General features: G+C 39.7%; 1 protein-coding gene across 4 annotated transcripts in view; it reads right to left on the reverse strand.

The window, feature by feature from the left end:
* Positions 1-1286: 1286 nt before the first annotated feature.
* Positions 1287-19252, reverse strand: part of BRAF (B-Raf proto-oncogene, serine/threonine kinase) — a 129119-nt gene continuing 111153 nt past the window's right edge. For 2 of the 4 annotated variants that reach the window (XM_036010961.1, XM_036010960.1), the window contains 3 exons: positions 16105-16258; positions 15229-15250; positions 8231-8460 (listed from right to left, as the gene is read on the reverse strand). In XM_036010961.1, the coding sequence (XP_035866854.1) occupies positions 8376-8460; positions 15229-15250; positions 16105-16258 (261 nt within the window). In that variant the 3' untranslated portion in view covers positions 8231-8375. Of the gene's footprint in view, positions 8461-15228; positions 15251-16104; positions 16259-19252 lie in introns of all 4 variants that reach the window. The other 2 variants (XM_028525133.2, XM_036010962.1) reach the window with 2 other exon arrangements.

The following is a 19252-nucleotide window of genomic DNA, read 5'->3' on the forward strand; positions in this document are numbered from 1 at the left end:
TGTGCAGTGAGGAAGCGAGGGCTGCTTGACCTGCTGTTGACCTGCCTCAGCAGCTGGACCTTTGCTTTTGTTACCTAAGCCTTGCACAACACCCGTATCTACCCAAATTCCATGACAGGCATCACGGCAAAGTGATATCAAACACGAAGTCCTGACGTGGGAAACAGGAGTCCTGACCTCAGTCCCGGCTCTACGAGCCTAGGCAGGCCACCCTTGGGGCTTCACACGCAGGAACTGAGGGGACTTGGACCAGATTATCTTTAAGAACTGTCTGCTCCAACGTTTTGTGCATCTAGGACTATCTAACCCATACAGTAGTAGGTCCAATGGTCACAACTCCTGACAAAATTTCAGAAAAGCTACTGTGGTAGGGTGCTTTGTAATAGGACTTTATCACAACAATCAAAGCATTCACAGCTCTGGGCTTTTAAGGAAAACCTCTTATAGAATACATTCTTTAAAAATATGGCCATGATTGTGATAATTATCTATGAAGATTATTTAGAAAATGAGTCTCGAAGACATTTATATTACAGAATCACACTTTTCAGGTGAGAAAAACACAGTTCAGAGAAAGTACTTTGAAGTCTGGGCAGCATTTCATGCTTATTTGGAGAGGTGTGAAGACCACAGAAACCAGGCGTGTCAAAAACGTGCCATGTTGAAATTTTCTGTTCCTATTGTCCTCAAATGCCATGATTCCAGGCAAAGTTTCTAAACAGTTTACTCCTGGAAACTTTGCTCAGTAATTTGACATAGTTTGAAGAGACTCTGGGTACCTTTCAAACTTCAAGTACTGAAATCAAATGCATAAAATCAACTCTTTGGGGTAGCCAGCATTAAAAAAAAAGTAGTGGTAAAAAACACGAGTGCGCAGTTTCAGATATACACGTGTGTGTGTGTACATTCTGTGTTCCTACAGAAAACATCATTGGAAGTTGTGTCAAACAAGTCTGAAAGCTCCAGACAGACTCCTTCAATGGCCCCATTAGAGCATGCACTTCACCTGTGCCCTTGGAGGGGCCCAGCCAGGTGGCAGAACTGAAATACTTGAGGGTCATCTCTACAACAGTGCGGCCGGTACAACGTAGCAGGTGTCTGGTTTGACAACTTTAAAAATGTCTTGTCTGTTAAGTAACTTCTACTCACCAAGCAGTCATCGACATTGTACGTGTGAAACAACACGTACCATCCCAGGCCTTCCACTGCCCGAAGCCTGACAACACCCTGACTACTTCCGTTCCTGGATGCGAGAGTGCTGGAAAAATACTATTGATAAAGACTTCTCCATGCAGTCAATCTTTATTATAGCAGTATTCGCATATTCACATCAAGTACATAGAACTTTTTTTGCCTTTTATATAATACAGAGTTTTTAAATAACTTTACACAGAAATAAATTTCTTCAATCTGAGTTTCAGCTATCTTTTTTTTATTTAATTCTTCATGCTTTCTATCCAAACTGAACAATATTTTCCATTGTACAAATTTACATGAGAAAAATTCCAAAGTACAAATGAAGGGACCTGAGCAGGAAAGAGAACCAAAGTATCAAGAAGTCGGTTTGGGGAAGAATTGGGGAGAAAAAAAAAAAAAAGGATTCAAGCAAACACTGAGGATTAAGGGTCAAGAGGGAGACATCATCCATTTGACTGAAAATAAACGTCTTTTTTTTTTTATGAATTCAAAAATAAGTTTTAAAAATAGTTACTCCATAATTTTTGCAAAGCAGATACAGAGAGGTCTGTGGGCAGTTAGAAAGCCCCCATCGTTCATTGGGCACACCCCAGACCCCACGAGAGCCTTCTCAGTGCTCGAGTGGGGCCGGAGAGAGCGACACCCGAACCTTTGGCAGCGAGACGGAGGGATGTGCACGCGAACTGCCGTGAGGTTTGGAGCGGTGAACCTGGAGCCACTGATCCCCCTCGGTGACAATGTGAAGGGCTCCCCTTTCCTCTCCCTTACAGAAGATGCATCCTCAAACCAAGATGTAAATGAAAAGGGGGGTGATGTCTTTTTTCTTGGTCTGAACCAAAGAGCAACCACAACTACTGTAGAGAATTCAACGGAGCATGTCGGTAAATGGTCAAACGCAATCCCCCAGTCGGCTGTACGCTCCCACTTGAGGAGAAGCGGGAACTGCTGAGTGAGGAAAGGGCCAGAGTGTACAACCAACGGAAATACATCACTGTGATAGTCTTTCCAGTCAGGCGACATCATGAAGGCCAAACCGAGACTACAGCGTGTGGCGTGGCCAAAGGAAACAGAAGACCGAATGAGCACATGTTCAAACGGAGGAAAAAGGGCACAGCGTGCACACACACCCCGTATGTAAACCAATGTAACATGAAGATAAATAAGACACAGAGATTAGCCACTTATGTTGGTAATTAATGTGAATAAAAAGGCATTATGTTTTCATAGCTGGTTTTAATCAGCTATGTCTGGAACACACAAATGTGTAAGGAAGGAATGATTTTCTTAAAAAACCGTTCACAGCTTAGAATAAAAAGCACACTTATTGCACTCTTACATTTTATTTCAGATAATTATGGTTTGTGTCCCACCCTCACATCAATTTTTCCCTACCCTCAGACTTATTCCCACGCCCTCCCCCATCCTATTTGGTCCATTTTGTCTATATTTGTGCCTAGTCTGTGAGCTTTGTTGCTTAAGCTAGTCTGAAGTTTCCTCCTATGTAACTCCTACTCCACCAAAACACACATGGGTTAAAAAGCTTAACACACAAACACAACACAATACTTTTCCAAAGAAAACCGGTACGAAGCAACTTACTCATGACCCCACTGCACCCCTGTAACGAGGACCCCTCCTCTGCTGCGTCTCCTGAGTGAAACTCATGTCCATTTCCTATGGAGACACCGCAATCAGAATGAGCCTCTCACGGGTGCTGGAGAACCTGCTCAGCCTGTCAGGAGATGTGGATGGTTTGCACAAATCCTTTCTCCTTTTTTTGATACTATCATGAATAAACGTATTTCAGTTTTTTATTTTTAAAGAGTACTTCAATATATAGAATTCTTTTAAAAAATGCATCACAAAAAAATGTTGGCTGTGTCCTTGTGCACAGCTGGTTATACCATTGTAATTAATTAGCCAAAACACCTAAATAAAATTAAACATTTTAACGAAATTGATTCAGTAATTAATAGGCCTGAATTAACAGTTGAAGCTGTGATGCTGAAATAAAAGATCTACTAAAACACTTTCTGAGGTGGAGACTAACTGTCCCTGTGCATTGTAAAATCAAGCACTGTTATGTTAATTTAAGATTTTAGGACTTAGGTTTTTGTCCTCTTCTACCTTAAAAATACCTGACAGAAACTGCTAATTATCCTTTCTACAAATGACAAAATTTAGGGCTGAATTTCAATGTAAAGGCCCAAACAGAAGTAAAAATAAGTCATCTGAAAACAACAAAACAAAGCTTACTGTCAAGTGTACTGATGTAACAAAAATCTTACCAGCATTTTCAATTTTATCAGAGCCGGCAACACGGAACATGAATACACTGGCCACTTCATTCTACGCGGGCCAATATACGAGTCAGGCAGAGGGGCTACAGCACTCCTCGGGTGCTCAACGACCTATGGGCATCAGTAACACACCTTAGTCAAACGTCTCGAGAACTTGCTGGAGACAGTATGTTGCCTTTCTTGGGTGGTGAGGAATGAAACAAGTTACAAGAAGCACACCATGGAGGGTGTCCAGTTCACACCCACGGCCAGGTCATTAACTGTGCCAATGCCCTCTCATACAGCACCCCACACAGCATTAGCAGCACCGTCCTGTTCAATTCGCCAGCCAGTCCTGGGAGGCAAGTTTGTATTTCAAACTCTGAAAAATCAGTGTCTAGGTTGGCAGCAGTATTCTGGAAACTGGTAAAATCAAATTCTGTCCCATTTTTTAATTTCCTTCCCCCTTCTCACTAAGTTAACACACACAACTGCTGCCCAGCATACAGTACTTCAACCTTACACTACAGCAATTTCTTAAAATGTCTGTCAAATATTTCTGTTATATAAAAGTTCCATGCTTTGAAGAACCTATGGGAGTAGAAAAAGTTTCTCTAGAAATGTCACTGAACTATAATTTCAACCTATTTGCTCTGTGATAAATATATCTGACTATACTAGGGATTATGTGCTTTAAAAAAATAATTTTGTTCACTGAAAATTTACCTGTTTTTTTTTTTTTTTTTTCATTTTCTTAAATGTGATTTTGGCTATAAACTCTTTAGTGCATTTATCTTTGCAGTCTAAATTGCACTCTAAAAAATATTAACACAGCTGAGTTAGACCAGAGTGGCTGCTCTCTTCACAAGTCACTGATTTCTGCTAATATTTTAGCTTTTTTATTGCATCATGAAGGCACAGTAAGATCATTTGGCAAATTGTCAAGGTATTTTTCTAGAGCCTCACCTTCACCATTCCAATGTGTGATCTATACGCTATTTCCTGTTCATACTCACAGTAAACCTTCCGTGTCTGGCTATGTGTTTTGAAAAAACTAGCCTAATGGTTGGAATCAGCTAGTCTGGAGGTGCTGCTCTTCTAGCGCCAACAACGCCAACTTGGACAGAGAAGAGAATCTTGCGAAATGGGTAGTAATTCTCTGCCCTCTGAGCCGGGCAGTCTGTTGGAGTATCTGTGCGTGTGACAAAGCTGTGGGTAACTCACTGTGAAGGTGTATTGTCTTGCCAAGCCCACTGGAAATTAAAATTATATCATTGTTAGTGAAGTGATACCGTAACTATTTCATTTCATGCAGCTGACTTACGGTTGAGATTCTGAAACGTACCCCTAAACAGATTCTGGCACCACTTGCAACGACATTCAGACACTCTGACTGAGCTACATTTTTTCAGCATTACTGCTTAAATGTATAATGCCCTTATGGACGAAATGAGAGCACTCACATACAAGCACACATAAAAATTAAAATCCTAAATCATCTTCATGTTCTAGAGCTCCTGACTTCTCGTATTTTAAAATAAATAACTATTCATTACCTCATTCTGAGGAGGTAGTTTTTGAAGAGGTCACCTGAACTCTGCAGTATGCTTCAGACTACAGCTAGATGAGGCGGAGGGTGAGTGTACGGGAGGGGCGGGAGAGCTGCGGAGGGGCGTGCAGCCGTTGCAAGGCTGCCTGACGAACAGAAGGTAACATGATGTGATAGAGCACTGTGATTGCACCCCACGAGAACCTAGAAACTATTTACAGTTTCAGGCTGACAGTGTTGAAGTCCTGACTTATTTCTTTGCAACTATATAGTGCCCTTTCTTCTCCAACACCAACATGAGTCTAACATGTAACTTTACATATGTGATTTTATCTTCTAGGACACCCCAGTTTGTCCTAGCAGACCTCACATACAATCAGGGACTGCACATTCAGGAGCCAGAATTTGACAGCTAGACAAAACCTTCTAAGGTGCACAGTACAAACAATCACACTGGATTTTTCTACTCACAAATCCCTTTTATAAACTACTTTTTGGTCAATATTATTTCAGTGGCAAAAGTCTAGACCCTAGACTGTAGTTTAACAGTTAAAAAAAAAAAGTCCACCAGGAATCCTACATCTTTTAAAACAATCATTTATGGTTGCTCTCAAATTTTTCAGAAGGCTTCACCTCTCCTCACCCAAAGTAAAATACACCACAGAAGGCACTGCAGCCACTTAATGGAAAAGACAGGTAACTACAACCTTACAAGATAATCAGTGAAGCAGCCACATACTATTTATACAAATCACCATAAAGTGCTTAGCACATCAAGGAGTTCTTCCTTGTATTTCTTAGGAGCTCAGCAAGTCTATCTGTAGTTAAGCATCAAAAAATAAAGCAAGTGAAACTCAGAGGTAAACCCCTTTTCCTATCAGTTGTAAACGAGAGCAAAAACAATCTGATTGATTAAAGGAAGGAAAGGGAAATTTTTAAATCTTGTTTTTATTTTTTAAGGGCTCTAAAAATATCTCTCAAGAATACCCTGAGCCTGGCTTCTGGGCACATACGCATTTGAGATCAAGTCTGTTCCCTCTTTTCAAATGAGACAGCAACCTATTTTAAAGAGAAAGGGAAGAGAAAAGTGTGTTAGTGTACAAGTGAATTTTGTCCGGAGCCGTTCCAGCGCTAACCTGGGCCGCCCCAGGCAGTCCTGCACCTGAGCCTGCGCCAGGCTCCACCTGCTCGGCACACAGGCTTAAGACCAGTTTACGCCCAGCTCTCCAAGATGCTGGTAAAGAAAACACAAGCACGTTTAAAAGCATCCATGGGGACCAACTTTAGAAAGAAAAATAAACAATGCTTTTCACAGAGGCAGTATTACACACACAAGATGCTCCTCAATGAGCATGAATCACCTTCACCTGTGCAATTTCTGAATTGTGCCAAGATACTGCTCTGCCCATGTAACATTTAAGAATACACCGCTTTTCAAACTCACTAATAAACTGTATTTTTTATCCTACTGGGACAGCTTTTTGCAAATCTGTGAAATTTTTGGTAGGCCTTCCTGTGAATACAGGTATTTTAGCAAAAATCATCTAATGGCAGTGAGCTTTAGCAGACTGAAAGATAGTGGGGTGAGTAACAATTTGCAATTTTATAACAATTTCTAATTCCCTGGTTTATTTTATAGGTCCTGTCTAATTTCTTTCAGACCCTTAGCTACCCAGCTTGGTTGGGTTGAGTACATTTGATTCGATGTACATTCCTAAATCCTGATGAGAGAGATTCTCAACTCATGATAAGGTAGGTATTTGTCAATAATTTACCATTAATATGTCCAGAGTCCCTTTCTTTGTCCCTACTGTGACTTACACCACCCTTATCAGAGGCCAAGGGAAGCTAGGACTAGGTTATATTTCTTACTTATACAAAGATGGAGAATGAGGTTCTTAGTATCACAGCAGCCTTCTACAAAAACAACTGATGTTGGGCTTCACACATCCCCTCTCAGTCCTGATACACCTAAAACTGCTCTGTTCTCTGCTTGGGGACCTCAGCTGCCACATTACCCAACCTTTTGAAGACCAGGCTTGGGAAAAAAGGAAGAAGGAGAATAAATGGAGACACCACCATTTTTATTTTAGGTTGCATATTCTAGATAAAAGACTAGAAAGAGGATGAGGATGTAGTGTAGAAGTAAACTGGAAGAAACAATGAGATATTAGCAAAGATGTTAGTATGGATCCAGCAAGTACCATTAATTTAAAAATTATAAATATTTGTCATACGCTAAGACTCCCCATATTTAGGTAGAGAAAAGGATAATTTTTCTTTAAAAGTTGTTTATATAACAAAAATACAATTTTCCAGGATATATAATTCTAGTGGGAAGTATAATTTCATTCCAATTCAATTAAATCTGAAAATCATTTTCTTTTTAATAAAAATATAATAGAAGAAACTCGGAAATTAAAACTTGTACCTTACATTTAAATTACATAAGTGTCTCACATTCAAAACCGTTATCAAGCAGTTTTGTAGACTTTTCGTTAGATACCACCATGGCGTTTGTGTGCCTTGGACAAAGTAGTCACTTAAGTACTTGGTGACTTGGAAGAGCTTAGGAGGAAGATTTTCCTGAGAACTTGCTATATTGTGGAGGAGAAAAAAATCCCCAAACACTTCTCTTCATTGCTGGACCCAATGAGCAAAGACGGCAACGAGTGCCAGCCCTTTCCAGCCTGCTTGGATAGGCAGACACCCTCAATGAGCAAGGAAATAAAAGGCCAGAATCTAGGAGGTCAGGAAAAAGATGCAGCATTCCCTTTTCCTCTGCACCAAAACGTAGCTCTGTCTCCCCTCCCATCCTCCATTTCGATAAAATAGCTCATTCTGATAAAAACCTGTCAAGGACTGAACACGCGCCACACAGAAGGGCATGCTGCATTTTTGTTCCGTCCCTCAGAAATTAACCGGTGGTGGCTAGGGGAAAGAGCTCCACAACAGAACCCCAGAACAGGAAAGAGAACGGTGCTTGGTGAATGCAACTGCCCCATCAGATGATCAGCCACGCATTGATCTGGTGGTTAGAAGGGCACAGTTGACCGGCAGACCTTCCAGAGCAAATCGCCCAAGCTGTAGCAGCAGTTTCTTTCCATCATGCCTGACCATCAAAAGGTCAGGACTCAGGGTCTCTCCTCTTTCTTCCTGGGAGTGGGCAGACTTGTATGCACATGGTGTTTGTGTTGAAGAAGAAACACTGGCAGCAGAGAATTCTGGTTCCTAAAACATTCTTCCCTCTTTTCTTGGATGGAAAATTCCATTCTGTTCCACACCAGCTTATGCACTGAAAATTTTGAATCTTTAAAAAAAGATCTGAGGAACAGAACTGTGTTTTGATGTTAACAAATTGTACGAACACAAGACTTAAGAAGTAAGAGTAGATGCTGCCATGATGGTGTGGCTACTTGAAGGCTGCAAATTCTCCTGTAGAGGGAGGACAAGAGCTAATTTTAAAAAAACGTTATCTCAATAAACCTAGAGACACAAAAAAGACTTACTGAAACCTCACTGAAAGGTGACGAGCTATCTGTTATAAATCAACCAACATCGTCGCTAATTTAAAGAGCAAAATGCTTGAAACCCATAAAAGAAGACAACTCAGAACATAGACTATGATTCAATTACACCAATTAAATATCAAGTCTGCAGATAATTTTCTAGTTGGTTTTACATGCTATGGTTCTAATCAAGCTGAAAACAATTTCAATGAACAAGGTATCTCAGAAACTGATTGGAAAATAATAAGGTTGATTTGTAGAATACTTTTGCCTCTGAATTATCAACTCATTTTCATTATAATGTCACTATTAGAAAGGAAGAATTAGAATTTATCCTCATTCTGCAAAAGAGAAAATTAAGAGGTGAAACAATTTGTCCACATTACACATTTGACTGAAGGAAGGAAAATCCAGACCCATCTTCTAGTTCATTTCATCTTTCCAACTACCAACAAATTACATATAGGTACATAACTCTCAACGTAAGAATTCTTTAAACCACAAAGTCCGTTTGAGTATGACACTCTTTTAGCTTACTGAAGTTGGGGGCTTCCTAGAGGGGCCATTATTTTCACCTGCCCTTTTGTCCACAGCTTCTATCGCAACTTGGGACTAGAGGTTGGTTCTTCTTGTTATATACACTATAGTTAATTCTGGGGGTTGGTTAGTAACTGGGGACTATCAGAATTTAGCCAGCCTTAACATCATTCTTTAATAATAGCAGTTTCTGATAAGGACCCATGCAATTACTTATATGAATACACTATTTAATCCAAGCATAACCTACTCACTTTCTGATTGCAATTAGATTGTTTACTAGAGAATATTGGCACATTCCAACAGTCGACCGATTGCTAATGGCTGGCTGAGTGAACCCTCAACTCAGATCATATGTTGCTAATATCAGCAACTATGTGAGTGCCTGTTGTGTACCAGGGCCTCACTGGGCTTCATATATGTTTGCATCTGATACTCATAATAACTCTATGAGGTAGGTTGCTCTTTATTTTACAGAGCAACGAGATGGAGTTTACAGTGGTTCAGTATCTCGCCCAAGATCTCATAGCTAGAAAATGGCAGTTGGAATGCAAAGCCAGGTGCTGACTCCAAAGTGCAGGGTCCTAACAATTCACAAACTCCCAAACAATGTTCAATGATTAATAATTTCTTTTCATATCCTGAATACAACTGCTAACTGGGCTGCTGGTAGTGATACTATCTTTTTCCATCTAAAGATTCCTTTTAACAAGCAATTAGTCAAGGAATTGTGAGTCAAAAGATCAAGGAAGGGTAAAAGAATTACTGCCTCTTATTTAAATTAAAAAAAAATCTAGGAAGTTTGGTGCTGATTAAAAAAAAAAAGGCCAAATTACTAAGACCTTGAAGAGTAAAATATTTAAAGTATAACCATAGGAAGATATGATATTAACAGAGACTCAAGAAATACATAAACATTCTTATTATAGTTTGAATTCCTTATGGTTTTAAGGTTGCCCTTTTTGGCAGTATTTTAATACATTTCTTTAAAGCAATTTTCACCATTCATATGAGGAGTCGCTTTAGCAGAATCTAAATCTACTTAAAGGAAGCCAATGTAAAACAGGATTTGCTTAATAGAAATCTTTATTAAAAATGGTTAGAATTCATCTATTGAGTGAGAATATCAAAAAATGATAACTCTAAGCCAAATCTTATGTAACACATTAAGACATAACTTTAGCCTTGTCCGGAGTGGCTCAGTTGGTTGGGCTTTGTCCCATAAAGCAAGAGGTCGTTGTTTTGGTTCCCAGTCAGGGCACATGCCTCAGTTGTGGGTTTGTCCCTGGGGTTGGGGCACATGTGAGAGGCAACTGATCGATAGATCTTTCTCTCTCGCATCGATGTTCCTCTCCCTCTCTTTCTCCCTCCCTTCCCTTCTCTCTAAAAATAAATAAAAAAATATGTAACTCAGCTCTGGCTGGTGTAGCTCAGTGGATTGAGTGTGGGCCTGTGAACCAAAGGGTCACCGGTTCGCTACCTATTCAGGGCACATGCCTGGGTTGGGGGCTGGGTCCCCAGTGAGTGACACATGTGAAGCAACCACACAATGATGTTTCTCTCCCTCTCTTTCATCTTCCCTTCCCCTTTCTCTATAAATAAATAAAATCTTAAAAAAAAAGTAACTTAAAAAAAAACCTTCAATGTTTCTTACTCGTTATTATAATTAGACACTCCATTTTGTTGAAGAGAGTTCTACTCTACAAACTTGAATATTAACCTTAAAAATAAAAACACCCCAAACAACCCCCAAAGCACAAAATCTTACCAACAAAGTCCAAATCAAATACCAATAAAGCAAACACTAAAGAAAGATCTTCCTACCAGAGTATACTGCTTTTAATAGAATGCAGTTCTTTCCGTAATCAGATTTCATGTCCAAGAAAAAAAACAAAACAACAACAAAAAAACCCCACCAAAGACAAAAAGAACTTACAGTTTAGGGATCAATAAACTCTTTCTATATATGTCCCTGAAATCATGGAGAAATTTAAGAAAAAGATGGGGGTAACAGATGATAGAGCTACTTTTTTGGGGGAAAATCTTTTCTTGCTTATTCTTTCTTGCATTATCTAAAAATCTCTATTATCGCACTTTCCATCTTATTTTGTTTAAAGTAAGAGTCAACTCTGCTTGTGTGAAGTTATTTGAAGTCAAATACCCAGATACTCTGATTTCTCTGAAAATCTCAGTATATTACTTTAATTATTAACTGAAAAATCAGAGGCCAAAATGAAATTTCTTTTTACCTCCTTTCCAGTTGAGAAGAACCTAAGCCCTATTTTCCATTTGACTTTATTTAGGAATAGGACATAGTACACTTGGGAAGACCTTGTGATTTTAGATAACTCAAATATCATGATTTATTCATTTGAAAACTAAGGGATTTTTTAAAAACTAGCTTTAAGATATTACTAAATAACTACTCTTTATTCCAGAATTAAATGTATTTTTCAGTGGCTGTTATACATATAATTTGATAAAATTTCCCCTTAAAGATAAAATGTGCTAAGAAAAATCTAATATAATATTATACTGGATATAAACCAACCATACTTTATTTATTTTTAAAGATTTTATTTTTAGACAGAGGGGAAGGGAGGGAGAAAAGAGGAGAGAAATGTCAATGTGTGGTTGCCTCCTGTGTGTGTGCCCCCCCACTGATAAATCAATCATACTTTAGATAGAGGGGGGCAGTCATTTATAACCAGAATAAGCCCCATTCTTTCTGTGTGGTGACCTTTCAGGCAGTTTCAAAAGGAGGAGGAACATTCTGGCACAGATACACTGGATTTCTTGAGTTCTTTAGAGAAAGTATCACAGGAGAGATTAAATAAATACTTAGTAAAATAAAAAGTGCTACAGAAATGCTCAATAAATGTCTCGAGTAAATAAGCCTATAAACTGACAAAATGTTTTAGATATGAGGTACCCTTTTCATAATACCGTATTTAAAAAAAAAGGGCAGATCACTTCATCAAACTGAGTGGCCAACTTGAGAAAAAGGCCATTTAAGCTATTGTGTTAAGTGGTTACTATTTATTGTTTTAAAGATTTTATTTTATTCTTAGAGGGAAAGGGAGGGAACAAGAGAGGGAGAGAAACATCAATTTGGCAGAGAAACATGGAACTCGATGGGCAAAAACTAAAAGCATTTCCCTTAAGATCAGGAACAAGACAAGGGGTGTCCACTTTCACTACTCTTACCAACACAGTACCGCAAGTCCTAGTCACAGCAATCAGACAAGAATAAAAAGCATCCAAATTGGAAAGGAGGAAGTAAAACTGTCATTCTTTGCAGACATGAGAATGCACACAGAAAACCCAAAGTCTCCATGAAAAAACTATTCGGTACCTACTAATGTAAGTGAATTTGGCAACATAGTGGGATACAAAGTCAATATTCGGAAATTGATGGCATCTTTCTACACCAACATGACCTATCTGGAATAAAAACTAAGAAAAAATTCCATTTAATGTAGCAGCAGCAACCAACAACAACACAACAACAACACAGTACCTACGAATAAATTTAACCAAGGAGGTGAAAGACCTGTACTCGGAAAACCACGGAACAATGAAGAAAGAAATTGAGGAAGACACAAATAAATGGAAGCATATACTATGTTCATGGATTGGAGGAATTATCATCATTAAAATGTCCATACCACCCAAAGCAATCTATAGGTGTAACGCAATCTATAATTTTTAATCATTAAAATACCAATGGCATACTTCACAGATCTAGAACAAACATTCCAAAAATGTATATGGAGCCAAAAAAGACACCGAAGAGCCTCAGCAATCTTGAGAAAGAAGAACTAAGTTGGAGAGATCACAATACCTGATACTGAACTACACTAACGCCACCACTGTAATCAAAATAGTCTGGTACCAGCATAAAAACAAACATATAGACCAATGGAACAAAACAGAGAGCCCAGAAATAAACCCATGTCTCTGTGGTCAATTAATTTTTGACAAAGGGAGCATGAGCATACTATGGAGCAGAAACAGTCTGCTCCATAAATAGTGTTGGTAGAACTGGACGGACTGGTATCTGCAAAAAAATGAAGCTAGAACACCAACTTACCCCATACAGGAGAATAAACTCCAGTGGGATAAAAGGCTTAAATATAAGTTGTGATACAACAAAAATCTAGCAGAAAACATTGGCAGTAAAATTTCATATATCTCACGGAGAAACATTTTCTCTGACATATCTCCAAAGGCGAGGGAAATAAAAGAAAAAAAATAAATGAATATAACTACATCAAATTAAAAAGATTTTGCCTAAAGAAAACATCCATCAAAATGAAAAGGGAACCAACTGTATGGGAAAACATATTTGCCAATGATACCCTGGATAAGGGTTTAAGATCCAAAATATATAAAGAACTCGTATAACTCAACACCAGGAAAACCAACAATCCAGTTAAAAAATGGGCAAAGGACCTGAACAGACACTTCTCCATGGAGAACATACAGATGGGTCCATAGACATATGAAGAAATTCTCGACATGACTAGCTATCAGAGAGATGCAAATCAAAAACACAATGGGATATCACCACACACCTGCCAAAATGGCTATCATTAATAAATCAACAAACAAGTGCTGGCAAGGATGGGGAGAAAAGGGAACCCCTGTGCACTATTGGTGGGAATGCAGACTGGTGTAGCCACTGCACAAAACAGTATGGAATTCCCTCAAAAAATTAAAAATGGACCTGCCTTCTGACCCAATGATTCCACTGCTGGGAATATACCCTAAGAATCCTCCAACACCAACTCAAAACAATATATGTACCTCTGTGTTCATAGAAGCACTATTTATTTATAATAGCTAAGATTTGGAAACAGCCTAAGTGCCCATCAATAAATGAGTGGATTAAAAAACTGTGGTACATTTACACACTGAATACTATGAAACAGAAAAAAAGAAGGAATTCCTACCTCTTGCGAAAGTGTGGATGGAACTGGAGACTATTATGCTAAGTGAAATAAGCCAGTTGGTGAAAGATAAATAACCACATGATCTTCCTTACAGAGCAAAATAGAACCAGAGTCATAGAATCATAGAATAGACTGACAGCTATAAAAGGGGAGGAGGGAAGTGGGGACTGATTGAAAGAAGGTGAAGGGATTAGTCAAAGAACATACATGAAGGATCCATAGACATAGACAGCGGTGTGGGGAGTGGGGACTGACTATGGAAGTGGGGGGTGGGTTTGGTGGAAGGGGGAGAAGGGGGGAAAATTGGGACAACTGTAATAGCATAAACAATAGAACATTAAAAAACAAAAGCGACAACATCCAAAACAACAACAAAAGGAAAAAAAGAAAAAAGAAATATCAACTGGTTGCTTGTCGTGCGCCCACAACCAGGAACCTGGCGCACAACCCAGGCATGTGCCCTGACTGGGAATCTAACCAGTGACCTTTCAGTCAGCAGGCCAGCACTCAATCCACTGAATCACACCAGCCAGGGCTGAATCCATTTCTAAAAACATGAATGGTGTTACTTATCTTAAGCTACCCAAATGAGGGGCTAAAGGTACGTCATACTTATCACTGAGTAGTTTTCCTGGATGAAATCTAACCTAGTCAAATTAAAAAAACGTTTAAAAATTTTTGGTACTTAAAAACTAAGTCATTATTAGTTGTTTAAAGTGTTTCCAATTTTCTTTTTTATTGGCTTCAAAGAAGACAGCATTTATGCAGATGTTGTCTGTGTGCCTTAATAACTTTGTCAGCTATTATTTAAAAATCAGCACGAATCCAAACTGAATAAATGAAGATATATTTAACAGGCTGATTTTGGTTCCTAGGCTGACTCTGAAGTAGAGAAGCAATTTCTTTGATAAGGTAACACCAATGTGGCTTCCAGTAAGACTATGGTTTCTAGTAAGAATATACTGACTGCCATATTACAGTCATTTTCTCCACAAGACAGTGTGAGCATTAGAAAGCGCTAACAAATACTTTGTAGTATAGAACACACAAAAAAGAGTAATTTTCATTCATAATAAGTAGAATTGCTGGGCAAAGAACATAAGGAACACAGAAATGTTATAAGACACATGATCAGGTGATTGCTAAAACAGGCATCATGAGAGGTAAGGTAAAGGAATAATAATTTTAAAAAAATCCATTACCTGGTGTTTGACAACCAGATATCTAAAAGAAAAACAAACAAACCTGAGAGTTCTCACAGGATTCTGTGAAGCTTTCTAGGGGAGGAGGAGGTAGTGCATTTGTAAGGAAATCTGGCTTCTATATATGTAAGATATCCTTAATATATAAAGAAATATCTGAAAGGAACTCCAACTTATAACATTTACCCACTAAAAATCCAAAGTTAAACCATGTTACTCATGTCAAAAATGCCACTCCTTGTGATGGCTTTGGTTACCTGCACCCACAATTTATAAAAAGAGATTTAGTCTAGTTTATCGCTTTAAGGGAATAAAGGACATTCACACTTTCCAAATTGTAATAAAAAGAAATAGTTATAGAAAAAATATTAAGAATAAAAATAAGCCTATCCAATTTTAGTGACTTCCTGAATGTGATCTGTCTGGTCTGCCTCGCCTGACACAGGCCACCCCGCCGTCACTCTCCCCCTGCACACGCATGCACAGGAGTGCCACTGATCTTCGAAGACCCTGATGGATGGGTGGGGGCTAATGACAAAAGGTGCCTGGGAAATGTTTAACTGAAGTTTAATAATGAGAATAACCAAGGAAACAAAACAAACTGGGAATAGTAAAGCATCTGGAAGAGGCACTGCAAAGTCTTAGTAATGTCTATACATTTAAAAACCCTTAGAGGTTGAAAATCCAATGCTAAGTATGAATTTTAGATTGGAAAAAATTACATAGTCTTTAAAAACGTAAGTTTTCTTTGACTCACCTTTATAAAAAGTCCTATTTAATTTAACTAATGTATGAGCAAACATGTTCATTATCCCTTGTCCCTACCCTCCTGTACGCTCCCCTGTGTTAATTCAGCTCAGTGGACAGGAAACGCACCGTATCCCCCTGCCTGGATGGGCGTTTTCGGAGAAGCACAAGCATAGAGACTGAAATCCTCTGTCTGGAAGCCAGCCCGATTCAAGGAGGGTTCTGATGCACTGCGGTGAATTTTTGGCAATGAGCGGGCCAGCAGCTCAATAGAGGCGAGGATCTAAAAAGAAAGCAAAAAAAGAAAACGAAACAAGAATAAAAATCTAGGTGGTATTAATCTTTAACAGCCCCATCATACAGGAAAGCACCTGAAATCTTACATTGTTTTCAGTATCATCCTAAATGCCCAGAAAAATACATAGGAAACTGGTATTCTTCCTTAAAAACTACCAAACTGCTTACAGCTTTATTCTTTGTAAACTAAATGGGGAAATTAACCCATAACTAGCTTTTATTTACATTTTAGATCATTTGCCAGCCTTGGAACAGTAAATAATAAAAAAATTTAAACCAGTTAAATGCCTATTTCTCATACGCCAAGTCCCTTTGGGGGAAGATGAGAGCACGTTAAATAAAGCACTATGTGACTTCATAAAAGAACCATCAGAGCAACTCAGTGTTGAAAGAACTTCACAATGGGAAGTGTCCTACACACAGTATGAAGAATAGGATCCCAAAGACCCAGACGGCCAGCAGCACAGAAGTGAGAAGGGACAGGTGACAACCCAAGAGTGAAGAAGACAGGAAAACTCGTCGAAAAGACAGCAACACACAAAACCTAGAAACTCAGCATTTTTAAAGGTATAAAGAAACAGGTTATGACTTTTCAAGGCATGCTGATGCAGACACTGGCCAGCAGTGTCTGTAGCATTTTGGATGAGACAAGACAAATTCACATGGACTACTGAGTCCTGTGGAGGAAAAGGGACAGCATGGCCACTCTCTCAAGGGGGAGAGTACCTTGGAGCACCTCAGACACTCTCTCAAGAGGAGAGCGCCCTGACCCTTGCCTTGACAAGCTTTTATTGCTTTTCTGGGCACATTACACTGAGGATGGTCCTCACTTACTAAGCACAGGTTTGCTTTAGGGTGTTTACCTTTTGCAGAAAACAAAGGAGAGGATGCTGCTAATCACATCACAGAAGAAGGATATTTGCAAATGCAAAGGGAAAAGTGGTTAACTGGTTACACTCATCTGTGGAAGGTTTAGAATAGATTTTAGGAAGTTACTTTAAAGATATGCAGTAAATGGACTTCTGGCCAAGATGGAGGCATAGGTGGACATACCGTACCTCCATATACAACCAAAATAGGGACAACAACAATTTAGAAACAGAATAACATCCAGAAATGACAGAAAATTGATCTGAATGGAAGTCGGACAACCAAGAAGTTGAATTAGACCCATGCATCCAGACCGGTAGGAGGGGTGGAGACGAGCAGCAAGGCATGGGTCAAGGCGTGGAGAGCGGAGAGCAGAGAGCAGTGGGACTGGGTGCATAAGGCATCCGGGGTGTGTAAGGCAGCCGGGGCATGCAAGACCGCAGTGCACAGGTGGCAGCTGGCAGACCCCGGCCCAGGGGTGGCAATTGGCAACTGGCAGACCCAGTGAGGCGGCGATTGTAAAGCGAGGCAGTGCGTGCAACTCAGGATCACAGCATTGGGAAATAGAGCCTTGTGACACTGACTGAGATCACCTGTGGGAGTTGAGGCACACAGAGAGACACCCAGCCTCACAGGGGAGGTTCTTGGAGGGCCCTGTGGCATGTACGAGCCCACCCACACGGGAATTGGCACCAGAGAGGCCCAGTTTGTTTGGCGGAAGCAGCAGAGGGGACTGAGGTCCCATGGAGAACACAGCAAGCACCATTGTTCCCTGTCAACCCCGCCCCCACATACAACGTCACAACCCAGCGACTGGGGTGCCCAGCCCTGGTGAACACCTAAGGCTCTGCTCCTTTCTGTAACAGGTGTGACCAGACTGCCCACCCCCCAAAAGGAGAAAAGACTCAAAGAGAAGAACAAATCAAAGCCCCAGAACCCATCATTTTAAGTGACTGAGAGACAGCCAACCTATCAGATGCACAGTTCAAAACACTGGTGATCAGGATGCTCACAGAATTGGTTGATTTTGGTCACAAATTAGATGAACAAATGCAGGCTACGATAAGAGAAATGAAGGAAAATGCACAGGGAACCAATAGTGATGGGAAGGAAACTGGGACTCAAAACAATAGAGTGGACCAGAAGGAAGAAAGAAACAATCAAACAGGAAAGAATGGAGAAATAAGAATTCATAAAAAACGAGGAGAAGCTTAGAAAACTCCAGGACATCTTTAAATGTTCCAACATCTGAATTATAGAGGTACCAGAAGGAGAAGAGGAAGAGCCAGAAACTGAAAACTTATTTGAACAAATAATAAAGGAAAACTTCCCCATTCTGGCAAAGGAAATAGACTTCCAGGAAGTCCAGGAAGCTCAGAGAGTCCCAAAGAAGTTGGACCCAAGAAGGAACACACCAAGGCACATCATAATTACATTAGCCAAGGTAAAAATGAAGGAGAGAATCCTAGAAGCAGCAAGAGATAAGGGGACAGTAACCTACAAAGGAGTTCCCATCAGACTGTCAGCTGATTTCTCAAAAGAGATCTTACAGGCAAGAAGGGGCTAGAAAGAAGTATTCCAAGTCATGAAAGGCAAGGAACTACATCCAAGATTGCCCTATCCAGCAAAGCTTTCATTTAGAATGGAAGGGCAGATAAAGTGCTTCTCAGATAAGGTCAAGTTAAAGGAGTTCATCATCACCAAGCCCTTATTTTATGAAATGGTAAAGGGACTTATCTAAGAAAAGAAGATAAAAAAAACATGTAAAAGGACAGCAAACTCACAATTATTAACAACCATACCTAAAGCAAAACCAAAAGAAACCAAGCAAACAACTAGAATTGGAACAGATCCACAGAAATGGAGGGCACATGGAGGGTTAGCAACAGGGGAGCGGGAGGAGGAGAGAACAGGAAAAGGTACAGAGAATAAGTAGCATAAATGGTAGGTAGAAAATAGACATTAGGAGGGCAAGGATAGTATGGGAAATGTAGAAGCTAAAGAACTTATGACACATGGACATGAACTAAAGCAGGGGAATGTGGGTGGGAGAGGTTTTACAGGGTGGAGGGGAGTGAAGGGGGGAAATGGGACAACTGTAATAGCATAA

This window comes from Phyllostomus discolor, chromosome 10, assembly GCF_004126475.2.
Source record: "Phyllostomus discolor isolate MPI-MPIP mPhyDis1 chromosome 10, mPhyDis1.pri.v3, whole genome shotgun sequence".
Classification (NCBI taxonomy): Eukaryota; Metazoa; Chordata; class Mammalia; order Chiroptera; family Phyllostomidae; genus Phyllostomus; species Phyllostomus discolor.